The sequence below is a fragment of the Scomber scombrus genome, chromosome 4 (assembly GCF_963691925.1).
Source record: "Scomber scombrus chromosome 4, fScoSco1.1, whole genome shotgun sequence".
NCBI classification, from domain to species: Eukaryota; Metazoa; Chordata; class Actinopteri; order Scombriformes; family Scombridae; genus Scomber; species Scomber scombrus.
In genome coordinates, this window is record NC_084973.1 from 20,890,279 (window position 1) to 20,910,469 (window position 20,191).

Below are 20,191 nucleotides of genomic sequence, written 5' to 3' on the forward strand. Positions count from 1 at the left end.
CTGTGACATGGTTATAGTGTGTGCTTGTACTTCATCCCAGTGTACATGCAGATACTGTATTGATTTGGGGTGTGAGGGTAGGCAGTGGCAGAGGGGTATTAAATAAAAGAAAGGAGGGGAGGGGTGAGAAATCAATTTTCTCTGCTCTAATGGCAGATGGCAGGAAAAGAAACAGAGCAGAGAGAGAAGGAAAAGAAGGGAAGAAATAAAAAATTGGAGTGTTGGTCAGCAAGCCGAGCCAGTTCATTTGAGCCAGGCTGTTTATGGTACATCTACTTTCTCTTCACCCTTCCCTCAGCCCACACTCCTGGCCTTTTGTCGCTGGATGCTCTGGTCAGCACATTCTGCCTCTTTGTCTGCAGAACCTTCACCTTTCCTTCTGTTGTCAATAACTGTATTGCTACCAAGGGCGGGTGAGAAGGCACTGAGCCACACTTGGATGCACATGCATACACACACGGGTACACAAACACACACAAATAGACATTTATACAGGCAGGTGCACAAAATGCAAAAGACAGCACAGCAGTCCTAGGAAGCCAGTAAAATATTGGTTTTCTGTGTCACCAAATGTCAAAAGTGTAAGTGTGTATGTGTCTGTGAGTATACACTAGCCTACAAGCTTTGTGTGTGTATGTGTAGCGTTGAAAACATTGCGTGCCAATAATCATCCAGGGAGATCTTTTTTGTGGGCCCACCATGTGACCGAGTATACCCCAGCCTACCTCAACAGTGTAAGCCAGACATCGACCACTTATCTACAGGCCGTCACCCTCCCCCCACCCTCCCACGTCTTCCACCCTCCCACGTCCTCCACCCTCCACCCAAACCCCATCAACAACACGGGACCAGGCAAGCGTGAGAGAAGGGTTGGCGATAGACACGAAATGTGGCACGAAATGCAGAAACGGAGCCCCTAAGACACACATAGAATCAAGCACACAGACATTTCAGCCTTCCAGCCAAGCCTACAGTGTGGTTAACTCCTGGCATGCCACGCAGGACCAGAGGCAGCTGTTCTTAAGAGAGACACCATGACTGGATGGAAAAAATCTTCCTGGTGTCAAAGCTACCAAGAGGACTATTTCACTGCCTATTTTTTTCAAATTAGCACAGTATGTATCTAGCAAATAAAATACACACCATGCATGAAAAGACATACAGTATAATCTGATTGTATACCAATCATGGAATTCAATGAGTGTTTCTGTATATTTACTCTTTGAAATTTTTAAATTTTTTGAAAGGACTAATTATTTTTTATGGTATTTAAATTATGCTTTAAAGCAAGATTCAGCCCGATTTTTGAATTAAATTTTGTAAAATCCGTTTGTCATGCAATATTCTCTATCCAGATGGCTAATATAATAACAGGAAAATTACATCTTTATGTCTGTGGGTGGGTTTGGATAACCTTTAAATCTGCAGTATGCGGGTGATCTCCTGCTACTCTGAAACACGTCCCCCTGACCTTCCAATTAGAGCTCACTACCCAACAGCGGCAACACACTAAATCTTCCCCAGGCTGCAGGTTTGGACACCGGTATAAAACAGGCTGCTATAAAATCATTACTAGGCTGTAAAACACTGGAAAAATTCACAATTAAAATACCAACAGAGACACAAAGACAACAAAGCCAGAAGGAGAGGAATTATTTTGTGTCCAGAAATACGGAGGTAAAACATTTGCACAACAAGCATAATCCCACAGGGACATCATGCTGTACCAAAGTACTGTTCTCGCTATGGGTCTCAAGGGCTTGAAAAGAAAAAATGAAATTGCCAATATAAGATATAAACAATTCATATTTTAATATGATGTTTATACATTAATCCATACAATAAGCCATGACGGGCAAAGAACATCTAGCATGAATCAATTGCTGTTTCTCAAATTCTCATTTATCACAATATGCCCTTTGAGCACATGGCTAATCTTAGCTTTGCAGTAACATTTAATTAATTGGCTGTTTACGTTAAAATGCACCTAAGTAACACATGTTCAGACAAATGTATAAAAAAAGCAGTAGTTCATCCTCCATCAGCCATGTGGGTGTTTAAACTAAATGCCATCCGTGGGCATTAGCAGTCACATTATACTTTTCTTGATAATTAACTAATTTAGTCAAAATAATTGTGAGGGTTCATTACACTATAGAAAGGGGGAAAATACATTTGTATTGCATAGCTTGTGTATGTAAACACATAAAGTGATGTACAATAGTTGTACAGTTGCATGTAAATATAGCACAAGCAAACCATAAGTGAAGCTACTAATGGTAGAGTATGACGATAACACATCTAACCGCTTTACAATCTAATTAGTGACACTGTAATAAGCCATTATATCATATTAATGACATTACATTAGTGGCGATAGGGGGGGTTGTAGGAGGGCTTGTTTCAGGCAGAGCGTGTAAAAGGTCACAGAGAAACGATTTACCGGCTGCAGTCTCATCAGATTGGAGTCAGAAAATCGTCGACTCAAATTAAAAGTGAAACTGTAGCACTTTGTAAACTGAGTCTGCGAGCAGATCTGAGACAGTCCCCTCACACTGTGGGAGAAGAATTCCCTCAATTAACTTCACAGTGAGACAGAAAGGGGTCTAATCCATACCTGCTAGTGCCGATACCATTCCAGCATTGGCACGCTGAGCCAAGTTGTAAATAAAAAAGCATATGAGCTCAACAAGGCATACTGGCCTATTCACGTATTACTGCTGGATGACCAAGAATGTATCTCATTAGGGGCTGGCGCTATTGTTTCCACGCACCAGAGTATCAATGGTGTTTACTTAGTATTGAAGTGTTGATTATTGAAGTTTTCTTTAATTAAAATTATTTTCTCATTTGGGTTATAAAGAAATAAATGATTCACATACAAAAAAGAATAATCACAATAAAGAGCATTGTGGTTCTTGTAATTCCTCTTTTAATAAGATAAAGGTGAGTCTCTTAAGGATTTAAACAATACAAAAGATAAAAACATCCATTCAGGAGGACTACTACGAAAACAGCTCAATGCGGCATTTAGCCTGTAGGAAGAAAAGAATAAAACAAATCAATGGTAAGCTTGTAAATGCTGCTATTTCACTCTGAAAAACAGTGTCTAAATTGGAAATAACTGGGTAAATCCGAGATTAAGAGGACCTCTATCACTTATCGATCCACATTTATTACTTTTAAATGTGGGTAATTGGGGGGAGTTTGGTGCAATCTCTGTCTACATCTTTATAGAATGGCTCTGGTAGGTGTATGGGCCTTAAGTGCACTCGTAAATTGGTTTTATGAGTTTCTGAGACATATCACTGCTAATGTTTCCACTCGACGGCTTTATGACCACATTGTAGCAACTCCGGTGATAGATACTTTCTAATATATTGCAAAAGTGATGCTGACAAAAAAAAAAATAGCTTGGGTGTATCGCTTTCGCTTAAATGATAACAGCATGTTCAGCACTGCAAATAAAGATTTATCCGTTTTAGTTGTAGCAATAAAACAGGATCACAGAAATAATACCTCTTTCAATTTCAGTAAAAATTAATTATATGTCCATTTGTTTGTGATCAAGCATAGTCAATATACCATATTTGGATGCATGTAAATAATTGAGCAATTAATTTGCTTTTCTTTTGATTAGAGGGGCAAGTGCTGAATTAATCAGCAATATCAAAAAATTACCATAAAAAGATCAGCATGTGATACTATTTGTCTGTGTTATGTACACTGTGTACAATTCCCTGTATTATTCTCCAGATGTTCTCTTTCACAGTTCCGTAAAAGACTACCGGCATTCAACCGCCTTACAATTTTCCATCATCCCCATTCCTCCTACTCACACCATCCGATCCCTCCATCAAAGCAGACCACTTTGCCAAACATGATCCTTGCCTGTTGTGTGTTGGTTTGGTTTCGAGAAGCGGATTAAACAGTTCCCACCAACTCTCTGATGTGGACCTTATCTCAGGTTTCTCTTGACACTGGCAGTGCTCCGGTGTTATTAGAAGCTAAAAGGCTTTGTTATGGAACACAAAGGGCAGAGCTAGGCAGCAGTTAGTAAGGCTTTGTTAAGGGTCAGAGAGGTGTTAAATAGACTACACCTGGGGTTGTGTTAACACCTTCACCTGAGACATTCAAACTTTCATGGAAGGGTGTTCCATTCAATTGAAGAAACTCATAGACAAGACTGGAAATAAGGCAAAAGAAAATCTGTCAGAAATATAAAACAAGATCAATATTGACAAGTAATATTAATAGAAAAATATATAAGAAATTAATGGAGGAATACATTATGTGAAAAATTAAAAAAGGCAGTGGCAGGTTAATTAAAATAAATGTTTTTTTCTATTTCCAAGAGTGGGGTACTGTGGACTTGAAGCATATTTAACAGGTTATCTCACTTAATTTCTCAATAGATAAGCCTCTCTTCACTATTGGAATAGGGCCAATCACTGCTCTTCTCTTGAGGTTCCTGTTTATTGATCACTGTATCACATGGTTGTAATGTGATGTCAATGCTTCTCTTACCTGCCTGAGCTAGCAGGTAGTGAAAAGACTTGCTGGATTAGGTCCAGGTACTTAGGAACGCCAAAGTGCTCTTAAGTACAAATCTACTGTGCAGGTAACAAAACAAGCTATTGTAAAACACAAAAATACACTTTTTTCATTCAGTCATCAAGTTCAATTCGGTTTGAAAAATATATTTGCCCACAGAGGAGCCCCAGAGTAACTTTGGGGTAGAAACAGACCACATTCTGGGCCAGCTCAGCGTCAGGCCTTGTTACTCTGGATCCCCATCTCCTCTCCCTCCCACCTCCTTTCATCCCCCTCTTATCCCCCTTTTATCCCCCTCTCCCCCCCCCCCCCCCCCAGACTTGTCTGGCTGGCCTACACACGCGATACTCACGCTAGCTGGGCCTAAGCCCCGTAAAGGCTAACACAAGCTCAGTGTAAAAACTCCTATAGGGGCCCACCTCCATCCCTCTATCCCCCTCACTACCCCACCAATCCCCCTCTTCCCTTCTTGTGCTGCCTGACTACACTTTCGCTTCGCATTACTTCTGCTATTCTAACTTTTCCACTTCTGAGCACTATCAATTATGCACTAGAATAACAGTGGGGCCAGGCTTGGCAGCAGGACATAAAGGCCGATTATGAGTGTGAATAATTCAGCCATCTTCGTGCCATGTTCCTCTTACCACTGATACAGGCAGGAAGGCTTTACTGCTAATGTACGCCGGCAGACGCAATCTGACCTGGCCTTAATGTGACATCTCTCTACATCCCAGAGAAAGGAGAGGCTGGAGAGCTGAGGAGGACATAAAAAGTGAGTCTATACTGCATTATTAAAACAGCTGTGGACCTGATGTCACTCACAGATTGACGAGTCTGACACATCACAGACCCGGGGGCTGACACCTGTCAATCTGTTAACAAGAAAACTATGTGAATCTAGAGACAATCTTTAAACTACATTATTTTTGCTATTTATGTTAGCAATCTAATCTAATCTACTTAGACAACTTATGGGAAGTACAACAACTTTTTAAAAAAATGTTGTAAACTTTATATAGAGAACTATAAAAAAAGAAGCAGACATGGGTAACACATAGAAAATGTGTTATATCGAAACCAGCCATCATAAATGTTTTTGGGTAAGGTGATATGAACCAGACCAGCAGACAACACTCCATCACCTCAGCACGCAAAACATGTCTACCTTGACTTCATTTTTCATGAATTGCGTGCAAAGGTTTGAAGTGCTACTCCTCTTCGAGATCACAAACAGTAATTAATATTTCATCACTCCACCCAAAGCCAAGCACGCACACTAATCCAATACGAGAAATATGATGCGCATCTTCTCCCATGGGCTAATAATCTACATCAGCTCTGTGCCTCATAAAAAATACCTGAAAACATCTGTAAATTGTCAGCTATATAGGTATAATAATAAAAATAAGGCAAGTTCACATTTTGTTCTGTTTTCGATAGCTAAGCCCGGAATTTAAACAGTGGGAAACAAAACATTAAATTTGACTGAGGAATTTATGAATGAATACGTATTCAAAGAAAAAAAAATCTGAAATTAAGGAGTAATTGTTACAATAAAAAAGAAATACACAAGGTTGCCAAAAAAGCAAAAAAGACACTGGTAAAATATTAAAAATGATAACAATTATTAGAGTACTTTTGCACTGGGTTGCATTTTACTGTGATGGGTTTTTTTTTTTAAACTGCTTTTTATAATTTCTAAAAAAAAATGTAAAAAAGAGAGAATTCTCTATAAATTATTACTATTATTTTATTGTTATCATTATTGCACACAATACATTTTAATACTATTATTTTTATCATTATTATTATTACCGTTATTTTAACACATAATAACTAACCTATATAATCTCAACTGTGTTTTTGATTAAACTTCGTTGTGTTTTAATGGCAAAATGGAACTATAGGAACAACAAATTGTAAAATTGCATTTCACACCAAGTGTCATTCTTAATGTCAAAGGTTTATTAATTTATTTACATAACAGCCAGACCAAAAGTGATGTCATTTAAAAAAAAAAAAAAAAAAAAAAAAAGCCCCTGCAATCTGTCTTATTTGTGCTTCTGTTTTCCATGCACAGTCTAATCCTGGCTGGAATGTCTCCGGTCGTAGAGTCCTTCGGCCCTGAGGAACAGAACAGCAGGTGAAACTGAACTCTCTGAGGACTTGTCCCGCCTCACAGCTACTCCAGTAGTTCTACTGTATAGTTCAACTAGTCCTTCTGTTAAACAAGAGCCCAAATGTGCTGGAAACTATTATTTTATGTTTTCACTTAACCAGAAATGTTTTTATGGGACAAAAAATGCTGAATAAAACAAATCTACTCAAATTTAAAAATATATTTTTTACAGTGTAATTTTTGAACAAACTGGTAGCAATAAATGCCTTTATTGCTACCTCTGACACTGAGTCTTGGTTAATATTAGTAGATTATTACAGATTATAGATTATTTAATTTCCCTAAAAAGGTTTGCTGAGTATGTTTTATTACTATTGCCTAATTAATACAGATTTTAAATGTCTGAACAATTACAGAAAGTGAAAAAACTGATTCAAACATGGCTGCTATCGCCACCTCTTTGTGTCTGGCTGGTGCCACATTTGAATATTTCTTGGTTTGGCGGCCATGTTTTATCGCATGCGCACCCCCTGTAGCTATTCTCTGCGTCTTGGAGTCGGAAGATTACGTAGAAATGAGGAGGAAAGTGCATGTTTTTTTGTTTTTTTTAAAGATTAAAAGAAAAGAAAACCAGACAAAAAAGGCAGCAGGGGAGGAAGGGTGAGTAGGAAACTGTTGGTAAAGTGCTGCAGCCACAACACTGAGCCTAATGCTGACAGTGGGCATGCTGGGTCACCTCAGCAGGACCCCCAGAGCCAAAGACAAGGGCAGTACAGTTAAAGATCTGGTAATCCTAGGGACAGGAGAGAGGAAGGGAGGACAATATGGCACAAAGAGCAAAAGAGCGGGAGGAAACTGACTGGCCTATATTCCAGGGATACATGGCGGGATAAAGAACAGAGGGCGGGAGGATTAGGACAAAGGAGGGAGTTATTTAGAAAAAAACTTGATGTTTGTCAAATACATAAATGCACAGTTGCATCCCATTTCATCCCCACCTCGCCATTTAAGAGGCAAAGTGATGATTGTCTCTTAAGTAAATCTATTTTAGTGTTGTTTTGGTTTGTAACTTGCAACTGTGAGATTAGGGACATTAAAAACTTTTGTGTGCATAACAATGTTGGGGGAAAAACAAACACTTCTGAGGATGTCGCCATAGGCAGCGCTCATCACCTCTGTTTATCCGGGGGGCTTAGGCCACTTTGGGGACTCCCCTTAAGTCTCACTTATCTCATTAGACCCTTAAAACTGATTAATATGAATGCCAGCAGAGGCAAGCTCAAGGCATTCTTAAGAAAGGAGGGAAGGAGGAAAAGAGAGGAGAAGGATGGGGGGGGAGATTTTAGAGGAAGGGGTTTTTTTGTGTCTCCGGACAATGAGCTGATGGCTTTTTAAGCCTCTCAGTGGCTCTTGGTTAATACCCAGGGCTGCAGTCATGGGATAGGCCGTGGTTCAAAGGCTGCTGATCTCCAAGGCTCGCTGCTCGCTGATTTAGAGGAAGAAAATAAACAAGCAGAAAAAATACCACATCTCCTGCAACTTGAACCTCACTAAAGAAATAATGAAGTGCCCTTCCAAACCAGAGCTGTGTGTGTGTATGTGTGTATTTGCCGGCCTATGTTCTTTGGGGTGTCGTATTTGGTTATGTGGGATAATGTTCGGAATAAGCCAGACCAGTCAAAGCTGGGTTCAGATGAGAGGAGAGGGTGAAGATGGGATTTATCACACATTCCGGGGATCAATCGTTTTCCCTTCAGGGGGAAAAAAAAAAAAACACACACTCAGTAGAGTTTCACACAGGAATACAAACCACCACACATAAACAATGACTGACAAGCACACGCACACGAAGCAACTTCACAAAATGGGAAAACTATCAAGCAGCTCTCAGAGGAGCAGGCTCATAGAATTGGGTCAAGAATAGTGCTGTGCTCTGCTATAGTAAAGGGTGTGTTTCTGCTGCTTCATTAGAGCGGGCCTAGAAGTAGAGGTCGGCTCAGGATAACCATGTGCACACACACACACTTACACATGCATCCAAATAACCGTACGCATGTGTATGTGCACAAGTTATTAGCAAACACACGGACATGTCAACATGCAGAGCACTCGCTCATCTTGACATCAAACCTAGTGCAGATTCAACAGTACTCGTCAGATTCAGTTCAGTGTAATACATTTTTAAACAGGATTTATTGTCTGCTTGATTTCAGATCAGACAAGCATCTGTTGCCTAATAAAAGGCTTGGAGCCAGGAGAGTAGATCTGGAAAGACAGCTTTTATATCAAAGTTGTTTCTGAAGTTGAGATAAATTTTAAATTTTGATTTTAAATTTATAGCATACACTATGATAGCTCTAAAAAATCATTTAAATTGTGCTTTTCTTTTTTTCGTCAAAATCCTACTTTGCCTTGTTAAACTTCAAGTCTTGAAATCTGATGGAACTAGAGACAAGCTGAGTAAAAGACACAATTGAATAGATTTGTTTAAAAATGAAAGATCCACCATTGGAATTACAATTGCATATCATTATTCACATTATTCATCACAATAAAAGGAAGGCATCATTTTATGACCTGTGCCTGCAAAGTATGTCTACTTCTGAGGACAATAACAGTTCATTCTTATTCTGCCAACTTGTCTCCACAGCAGATATATGTAGCATTTTGGAACGAAGCCCTCCATTAAGTTGCTACATTACACATGCCCAGGCATTCCAACTGTGATACATGCATGTCGGCAGAAAATGCACTTTCAAGGGCACAGTGTGCAGTGCGTCACAGTGCTTAAAGACCAAGATGCAACTTTAGTACTGCTGTACCAACCCCCAAGAAAACACAGCCCTCTGTGTGGAAGTCTTCAGTGTCAGGGGAAACAAAGCAGGGGTCTAAACCTGAGCAGGCTTAATCCTGTCTCTGTAGAAAATAGCCCCTCTGTCACTAAACCCGGACCGCAAAGACGACACCTCCGGTGGGTGAGGACCCGCAGTCTGTCCCCTGGAGAACCACCACCAACCAACCTACCAACCACTGTCATCACTACGGATAGAGACGGACAGACAGACACATGCATCTTTAAACCTTGGCAAGGACAGAGAAGGAGGGAAGGAAGCTGATGAACTGGACAGTGTGGAGGGAGGCAGATGAGAGACGATGGATATGGCTGGTTGCAAATGAGGGAGACTGCCACCCTTTTCCACACACTGTGTCACCCCTGGCTACTACACGCCTCTCCCCTCGTGTTTGGCGCTCACATTGTACTCCTCCTCTACTCCCTTTTTCTGTCCAAAAGCGTACTACAACTTCAGCTGTGCACTCTCCCTTTCCCTCGCCATTCACACCAATCTCCCTCACTCCTCTCCTTTGCCCTCCCTTTTTTTTTTCCTCGGTTCAAACTGCATGCATTACTTTCAGCCCTGGCTATGTAGAGTGGACAGAGAGAGCAGAACAATGGCTGCCTTTCAGTCCCACGGCCCAGCATGGGGGGGGGGGGGGGGGGGGGGCTATTGGCTGCTAGTATTTTTTTAGTTCTCTACTATCAATTCAAACGGGCTAATGCAGCTAGCTTATTATTGGCACGCCTCGCCACAACGGTAGACTGAACAAAGTGAAAGCAACATTGTTTGATTGGTTGTTTATTCATATTTATGTTCAGCGGAAAATTGTCACGGCAGAGGGAACTTTACAAAGAGGTGTTCATATTAAAAACAAGGCCAGGGAATCAATAAGTCCTTTAACCCAAACTCACTTCACCTTTTCATGGCTGTGCCAGTGCAGACAAAGAAACACCAAATGAAAATGCAAGAAGCGTGTAAGCTATCCGAGGATACTCGCCACATGCAGGTGAGGAGACGATAACGCCATCTGTGGCTAAAAGCAGAACTTTATGGGTTCTAAAATTTCTATTTGGAAACATAAAAGTTTGGAAATAAACCAAGTAGATTGTGTCAATTCCAAAGGGAATGAAGACCACACAATTCTACAGTCTCACTCTGTTTCTCTGTCTGTCTGTGAAGACGAATTACCTCATGAGTCATTTACAACTGGCTACAACATGTCAATTAGGTCTTTATTCACGAGCTGGAGATGTGTTCTCTTCTGGGATCTATTCTCCACACTGCTGCCCAGCTAGAAAAACATCCAGTCACTCCCCCACAGACCCCAAGTTAAATAAGGAAAACGCCAGAGTAAGGTCCGAAGCCAGCCTACCATGAAAGGAATTATCTGTGGAAAATGTGTCTGGCAAAAAATGAGCAGTCTTAATCGTTTCCGTCACATTTTCCAGTTGAATAGTGAACGGTGACAGGAAGAGAAAAATAAAATTGAAACCCATCAGTCATTTTGGCCCTTTACATGCTGGTGTACTTCCTGTAAATATAATATGACCAAGTAAATGAGTTTAACAAGGTCAAATCAACCAAAGCAGAAAGAGCTGGTTTGAATCAAGCAGATATATGTAGTTTTCACTTGAAGTGTACACTTGAAATGCTTTCGGCTCAGAGCAGAGGACACAAGAGGCTATCAGACCTCTCTCGGTAGCGCCCCTATCTGGTCAGGGGTGATAGATCAACCAAGCGTTACTACAGTAACAGCTGCTTCTAAAAGCCTCCATCTTATAGAGAAGAGCAGAGCAGCTAAAGAAGGATATGGTAGCGCCATTTTCAGTCACGAACAAGGACTCATAATACACGATAGCAAGATTCCTGGACTAGCGACTGCTATCGGACCTGCATCAGTCCTGTATTCCACTTAAACACTCCTTTTTGGGGTCTTAAAAATGAAACATATTCTGTGATGTGAGATCTATGCTAAAATAAACCCAACAGAAAATTAGTTTTTCTGTCTCTCTCTGCTATGTTCATATTAACTAAGATCTACAAATCCACTCAGGTGTTCACAGAAAAAATACAACGTCAGACTGCCAGATTTGTTCCCCAGAGCCACTATGGGGTGTCACAAAATAACTTAAGGAAAAATAAAGAACAGCTGGGGGGACTTTCCACAACATTAAGATTTTGAGTGAAACCGAGAAAGTGAGAGTGGGAATAGAGAAAAAAATAGAATCCGAATAAACAAACACATGCATCTAATAGACAGGCAACCAACTAGCAAGAAAGGGAAACTTCATTTGTTATGACAGAATATAAGTCTTGCAGAGAACTTTGCACATGTGGGTGTTGCATGAACTGGTTAATACTTTATTGTTTCCAAATAGAGCTATATGGAGCGTTCCTCTGAAAGCCACGGTTTGAATGAGGGCTAAAAGACAGATCGGCCTGCTGATAGCAGTGTTTCAGCACTCCATCTGACCTTGGAGTGATTACTCTGAAAACAAAAACCTGGACATTAAAATCTGGTTCCCTAGGCAAGGGAGGGAAACATGTGCAAGCGAAATGAAGCTGCAATTCAATATTGTCCATTTCTGTCAGTTTAATACATAATGCCATCCGGCCTTAGGCAGATAACCTAACTGACAGACTAATTGACAGTGGTGTTTTTAAGGCTCTTAAAACCAATTTAACACTGTTAATCTTGATCAGACTGGGGAATATTTATCTAATCATGAACTAATACAGGTTTTCTCATGTTGTATTCAGGTGAATAAATCACCAAAATGGTCAAGTAGCGTAATATTAACTGTTAAAAAATAAGCATATGGTAGTTGTTAAAATCATTTTAAAATGTATTTATTTTGAAAAACTAAATAATAACTTACCATTTTTAAATAACATAACATTTTAAATAATATTGATGAATAAATAATGATATGACTTACAGTTAACATATTAGATATTTAATATTGGTAATGCCTTTCTCTATCCAGTTGTAAATTGCTTTTACTTCAGCTGGATTAGCATATCCAAGACTCCAGCCTGACCACCAGGCACCCCCAGCGACAGGGCTGCTTCTGTCCGCCGGATAGCACCTCCACCAGGGTCACGGCCAAGAGTCCTCCCTCTCTTCCACCACACGCTGAAGAACAGCTGCTCTGCCAAGCACATTGACTAAGCATTGACTACTGCCTGCTGGGCTCATTTTCTAGTTAATAGAAAAAAACATCTAATTTAAATGGAAAGTGCGATTACAGGTCTGGTGAGAAAACACAGAGTGCCATTTAAACCCAATAAAAGTATTACTCGGTTTCATCGCACAACACCGGTTGCTGTTGTTTCTTTTAAGCCCTGTGTTTATTTTTCTGTATTCTCTGTTTCACTTTTTTGTGTCCCCTAAACTGTCAGTGCCCACAGCTCAGTTGGTGCTTGCGCCTGCCAATGCCACAGGCATAAAAGAATGACAGAGCAAGGGGTCATTAACGAGAACATATCAGCCCTCAGACAGAGAGACAGAGGGAGAAAACGAAAGCTAGAGCAGTGGAGAGAGTAAAAAAACAGCTCTGAGAGAGTCAGAAAATAAAAAGATAAGGAGAACAGGAGAGACTAGCCTGTTGTCAAAAACTACCCACTTTAGCAGTGAAAGGTAATATAAATTTGATTTTGAAAATGACAGGTTTTCAGATTTTGAATTATAAATAAAAGCTAATATTATAAAGCTAACACATAATTTTCACGCTCAGATGGGTGTATGGACTAACTTTCCAGCTCTTCCAGCGTCAGCATTTGCACGCACATACACATCCATGCAAGCACAGACTGACAATACGTATTCTTGTCCCACTGGTCTGTGACAGGTAATGAGAAGTCCAGTGGAGAAAGATGTAATTATTATAGTATATTTGTGTGTGGGAGAAAAAAAACAGTCCTATATGACCTCATGGCTTATTTGGCACTTTGCATTCACACTCAAACACAAAAACATGCACCGACAAAGACGAGCGAGACGCAGTTACAACAAAGGAAAATTGTCTTTGATACTAGTGACACAACTACTGCATGTAGGCCTCCAGTTACATTATAAAAATACATTTTTAGGACTAAAACAGGAAGAATGTTTAGAAAATGCTTTCCAGGCCGATTGTTGATTACAAATTATGCTGCAAAATACAAATCACCTTGAGCAATTACCAGCATCAAGCTTAATGTTAATAACACCCTCCACTTCAAGGAGAGTTCTAGTTACTAGTTTGTCATTCGTGTGCCAACTTTCTGATTCGATATTCCCTGCCGCATGTGTGTGACCTCTCCCTGCTCTCCTCTCAGACTGTGCCTGACCTCTGAGCGTCTTTCTCCACCATCAACCGTGGAGGGACTCCCGAAATATCTAATTGTATTCATTCATTTTCTGTGCCGGGAGAGGAGGCACAGAGAGAGAGAGAGAGAGAGAGAGAGAGAGAGAGAGAGAGAGAGAGAGAGAGAGAGAGAGAGAGAGAGAGAGAGAGAGAGAGAGAGAGAGAGAGAGAGAGAGAGAGAGAGAGAGAGAGAGAGAGAGAGAGAGAGAGAGAGAGAGAGAGAGAGAGAGAGAGAGAGAGAGAAGAGAAAGAGAGAAAGGGAAGGAGAGTACAAGGGAGAAGCAGAGTGCCGAGAGGCAACAAGGGAGAAAGAAGGCAAAGAGGGATATGGGAGAGAAGAAAGTGCAAAGGGGGAGAGAAGAAGGGAAAGGCTGTCTCTTCTCTTCAGCATTACAGCTGAGACATCATTAGAGCTACTGTCTGTCCCCTCATTAGAATAAATACTCACAAGCAAAGACGGTCAGCTAGATAGCAGAGGGCATAATCCACAGAGAGAAATGTCCCTGTATTTTAAGTTATTTCAAGTTGAAGGAACTCTCTGAAGACATAAAACTTCTCCAAACTGGCCCTCAAAATAACTTTTCAAAAGGCAAAATGCTAAACATGTAAATTAAGGTACTATGGGAAGAAACTCTTGGAACATCTAAACCACAAACAGAAAACTAAAAGCTAAAGAATGAATGTGTAAAAGTAAGAGAAATAGGTAAAAAAAGAAAAAAAAAGAAAATAAATGTGTTAGAATTATAAAAAAGCAAGTTTCTTGGGGCTCATGCAGGAGTTGTGAGACACAACGATGGACTGAAGCCAACAAAACAGCAAGGAAATCCCCTCAGCCCCTGCCCCAATCCCCCAACAACACAAAAATCTGCAGAAACCACCGTAGAGCCACTAACACAAATTACGATACACTACATTGAAATAAAATTCCACAGCGTTTCTACCAATTGCTTATAATTAGAACCGCTCAAAAACCATATATAAGAACTTAAAACCTACATAAACACTTTGGCGGACAAAAAGTTCCATTGCAAAACGCAAAAAGTCCTTATCTGACATTCCTCGTTTCGTATTACTGACAGTCTAAGCTATAAAAGTGTCTATACTGGTGTGTGATTTGAACAAAAGTATGGGTGACTGAGTTTCTTGCTCTTTTGTTAGAAACGGTTAGGTATAGTTTTCACTTTCCCTCATCATTTAACCTTTCATAAAACATTTAATGCAACAGTTTAATATTTACTTACTTTTGCACACATTTTTATAGGAACATTTTTACTTTATGATGAAGAACTTTAAATTAATTGTAGTTGGACTCTCCAAAATTAGAAAAACAAGAATGTGACAACATTTGTATCAGTTTCTGTTGTAATCTCCATGTAGAAGCTTTAATTTCTGCCTTTGCATTTCAAGTGATTAAGTATAAGGTAGTTGTATTGCACACAATGATGTGAAACATCAATCTTGGGCATAATGAATTAAAACATAAACAGATTTTGAGACAAAACCAAACTCAAACTGTAGCTTTACTGTGATGGATTATCTAGCTTGAGCAATTTTCAAGTCTGTGCAAGCTGCAGTTTCATATGGTGCGAACGGTGACAAAATGGCTTTTTCTCTGAGTTGTAAAATAAGCCCTGAATGACTATGTTCAAACACAAACAGGGAAGGATGTAAAGGAGAGACTAAACCTACAGGAAAAACCACCACTGAAATTATCTTTGAAGTTAACTGAGATCATTATTTATGACAGCTGAAATAATTTGTTTTAACTGTTGATTGTTTGTGGGCATGGGGCGTTCACAGTCAATTCAGGGAGCAGCCGTACCTTCGGTGTAACTCTGAAGCCTCATAACAAAGGCAGGCGCAGCCAAGTTACATTACAGTGCCACACCAGCTTTTTACTGTAATGCGTGAAGAAAGGGACTCAATATTTATTAACTGAGTCATCAATAAGACAAGTTTGCCATCTCTCCATTTCACTGTCTCCTCTCTGCTGTTATGTTACCTTTCTGGCTTCCTGCCTCAGCCCTGCAGGGGTGAGAGTCAAACAAACTCTATTTAGAGTAAGTAGAACGGTGTGACCGGTGTTAGCAGTATTACAGCCTCTGTGAAAACCTGTTTCCTTTCCTCGGGCAAGTCAGAGCTTCAGAAACAGATGAGGCTCAGGAAGCTATCTATTTCTCAGATTACGCAAAGAAAGTAAAAAGCACTGCATGCACGCAGCCTAGTGGATCGCAAAGTACTCATTTTCTCTCTCTTCCAATGTTAGTGTGTCAGATCTGAGATTAACAGTAGATTTACTTAAATTTCCCTTTTTTTTTAACTACACTTTTTTTTCTACACTGAAACTGGAAAAACTTGTCAGCACATCTGGAAGATATCAAGTTAACTGAGCGGCCAGTCAAGTCAAAACTTTTTTTGTAGAAAAAAAAATGAACAGTCTAATGAAAGTATGTCTATCAACAGCAGAAATCTAGATTTAACTGAAAATTGTGTTTGCCTCTATTTAAGAAAGTGGTCCATAAATAAACAGCCGAGGTAAACCAGAGTAAAGATATAGAACACAACAGTCATGGTCTACAATATATCAGTCCGAGAATCTACACACCCCACTAGACAGGCCCCGACGTCAGGAGAGTGCTTACAGTCAGCCCTCCGTTTGTACCCCTGACCACTAATTGCTTCAAGCAATAAATCTTGTTTTCCCTAACTTCAAACTGAATATAAATAGTTGTGCAACAAATTCAGCATGTGCTATTAATGGCTTTGCGCGCACTTGGAGGGTAAGCTAATGATTTTATTCAACAAATACTAAGTGCCGTTGGCAGTTGAGTGAAAGATCTCTGTAAACTCCACCAGCAGTGCTCGGACTTAATAAGTCCGGGACAAAGCTGTACAGTCTCCATGAGGGACTTTTAGTGGGAAATGCTGTCTCGACAAATAAGTATACTGTACACTGAGGTTGACTCGAGGCTGTCCAAGCAGAGAGGGCTTTGACTCAACGTTTGTAGTACATCTTAAAAACTGTAAACTTTGTGAAAGTCCTCTAGTGTGTCCCATCTGAGACAACCAGCACATACACTTCTCACATCACTACTAAAAGAGTTTTGTTTTATTATTAATACAAATATGTTTTATTTATTTTTTATTTGTTTGAGTCATTAGATCAGGACATGGCTCATGGCTCTAACTCTATGAATGAGTAACCATTCATGATCACCATTATGCAAAAAAGCAGAAAAAAATTGCTTGTAGATTTTATTTAGGGAAACTGTTTTTGAATAAGAAAGCTGAACACTGTTACACAGTGCGGAAGTTCTCAGAAAGGGTAAGTTCTGGGTTTCCTTATCGTATGGCTATTAGAAATGGGTTCACAGTTTTATACAATCCAGTAACACTAAGTTTTATGTTATTTGCATTCTTTAGCTTTCATTTAGCAAATTAATATAGCCTATTATTTTTTTCTCCAAATGCTTTCAACAACTTTAGACCAATTAGACCAAATTTAATAGATTTTCTTCTCTTTAAAGTTTTGAATACCAAGGGTCAAAATATACATTATAATGCACAATTTTTAAATATTTTTACACACTATGCTACAAATTGTATAGTACTGAGTGGAGGGAAAAAATGAAGAATTTTACTCAACTTCTTTAAGTTGTCAAACAACTATTTTAAAGATAATATAATAAGACGAAATAAACACTACACTCAGACTTTTAAGTAAAAGTCGACATTATATTCTACTATAGCTTTATAGTGTGTCTGTGTTACTGTTTTCCTTATATAATTTATTTGCCATGGTGCCTTTATAATATTGACAAAGCACTCCTTTGGGTACTTTTAGTTGTGCTGAGGCCGTTGTATGGCCATAAATTGTATTATGATTTCTGCAGTGACTTTTGTGAAGAAACTGTTTAATACTGACTGATATATTTTGCTCTAATTTGAAGCATTTCGTACTGGTTGTTTCTTGAGATGAAGGCACACAAATACAGTAGTTGTTCTCTTGGTTACTTTTCCACATAAAGGCAATGAACCGACGGAGTCTACAGTGAGTAAATTGCAACATTTAGCAGGTAAACGGACTTTGAGGATTTGTGCTGATGTTGACCTGTTTGTGTTTAGCTTACTTGAGACTAGTTATACTGGTCTTAATGGGTCCAGTGGGGTCGTGTAAATACCCTGCCCGAGTCCGCCAGACAGAGAAACAACACAAGATAACGCTCCAGGTTTTACACACTTATTCAGCTTTGTCCCTGTGCCTAAACCCACAATGACACCGCGAGTATCCTTATCTGGACTATATTGACTGTGCACGCCACAACAGCAGACAATTAAGTAAGTCCAGGCCTATTACGCTCGATTTGAATCTATAGTTTCCTTGGGGACTGCGCTGTTTATGAGCAGCCACGTATTAAAAATACGACACAGTAGCCTTTTACACTCCTGTTCCTATCCTCCGCCTATAGCCTGTAGTCTACCTACAGATACTGGCATTATGCCCTCACTGCGGAGAATAAACACCGATGTGGTCCAGCAAAACCTGCGAACCCCGTGTTTCATGCAGATCCGAGAACGGAACATCGCCGGCTCTCCGCGGTAAAGCTGCTCGGCGTGAGGCCACTTACTTGGCGTTGGTCCGGTTCCAGAAGACGGCGTAGCGGTCGGCCACTACTTTGGAGCTGGGCTCCTGGCTAAATACACACATCCACAGCACCAGGCAGACGAAGAGGACCATTTCCACTTGCAGCATCACTACAGCAAAACTTCGGCACGTATTCCTCTTCAGTGTCGGTTAGTCAGTCGAGTTTGAACGGGCGCTTCAACCGGGACAGGTGATGAGTCTCATTCACATGTGGCCGTGAATGTTAAACAAATACAAACGTGAAAAACATAGAAAGCGAGAAGGGAATCGCCAGATGGTGATTATTCAACGGACAACTTGAGATGACACTTGTTCTGTCGACGGAAATGTTTGAATTACAAAACCAACGCGTCACTGTGTTTTCTCTCAGATGCGGGTCGAGAGTCCAGATGAATCATAGGCTTTATTTCATGCAGGGTCAGCTCTGGCAGATCGGAGGTGGGCTGACAAAATATTTCTCCCACTAATGCACAAACAATGAGCTCAACACATGCAAATGCGGAGCACAACAGGCACTGTCTTCTGTGATATGTTCCCCTTCTGCAGGGCGCTACTAGATGTAGCCTGTGTCAGAGTAAATGACAACTGCTGAATACTTCTTCTTACTCCAAACCCAGAGCGCAAGGGATTAGTCAGTCCAAGATGTGATGGAGAAAAGAGAGAGAGAGGCTCAATGTGTCAATGACGCCGTGTGGCGCACGTCAGCTGTCCATGTTCTCCAGGCAACTTTTTAAAGCCTTACAGTCACTGGCAGATGAATGGTAATGTAAGGCTATTTGAATACTAGGTTTTTTGTTTCCAGCGTAAAAAAAAGAGTGTTATCCTATTTTCAGCGATATGCCAGAGGTGTCACGGCCGAGGTGGGGAGGAGTCCTTCTCGGTGTAGGAAAGAGGACGGACAGCGTTCTGTTTTCTCATGCGCTTCTCTCAGTGGAGACGCTTGTTTACGTCCGCATCCCAGAGTGTCCTCCTCATATATAAGCCATCGTGAGACGCGCAGGAAGTAAAAGAATCTTGCGTTCTCCCATGTGGGTGCTGTGTAGTCTTCCTCTTTTTCTTGTGTTTGGGTTTAAAACGCCGGGACCCACAGGAAGGTGAGCGCAAAGGCAGGCAGCTCCAGACGCCGACTGAGAGAGTGGGTTTGGTTACGGTGGAGCGGGGGATAGTCCCATTGGTTTGGAATTATTTGAAATGGGCGTCACTCGAACAAATCCAAGCCCCTCCCCCGCCTAAAACCGAGCTAATTCAATTACCAAGAGGTAAAGCTGGAAGGGGACGGGGGAGAGAGGTGCCCAGGACAGGGACCGCTTTTAGATACTCTGTCAGATGCGACCGATAAGTGCGCACGGGTGCTATTTAATTACATTCAAACGGACGCAGCGGAGCAAAGACCGTGGACTCCAGTTACTCTTTCTCCATTGAATTTAATTTGATTCAAATGCGGCTTTTTTCTAATATCAAGAAAGAAGCCAGTGTTGCGGTAATACAGACTGAACATTAATATAATCATTTAGAGCAATTTAAACAAGACCTAAAAATCCTATTAGGCTATTTCACGCCAAAATATTTCATAAAGAAATTACTAGGCAATTGGGCATTTCCAATCAATTAAAAATATTCTTTACTCCTTTTTTAATATTGCTAATTTAAAGAGCTTCATCATATTTAAAGAATCACTAGGTCAGAT

The 20,191-nt window shown here is 40.4% G+C and overlaps 1 protein-coding gene across 1 annotated transcript in view; it reads right to left on the reverse strand.

The window, feature by feature from the left end:
* efna5b (ephrin-A5b) overlaps positions 1-18,612 on the reverse strand; it is a 91,672-nt gene extending 73,060 nt beyond the window's left edge. The window contains exon 1 of the mRNA XM_062417117.1: positions 18,488-18,612. Within this exon, the coding sequence (XP_062273101.1) occupies positions 18,488-18,612 (125 nt within the window). The remainder of the gene's footprint in view (positions 1-18,487) is intronic.
* Between the last annotated feature and the right edge of the window lie 1,579 nt (positions 18,613-20,191).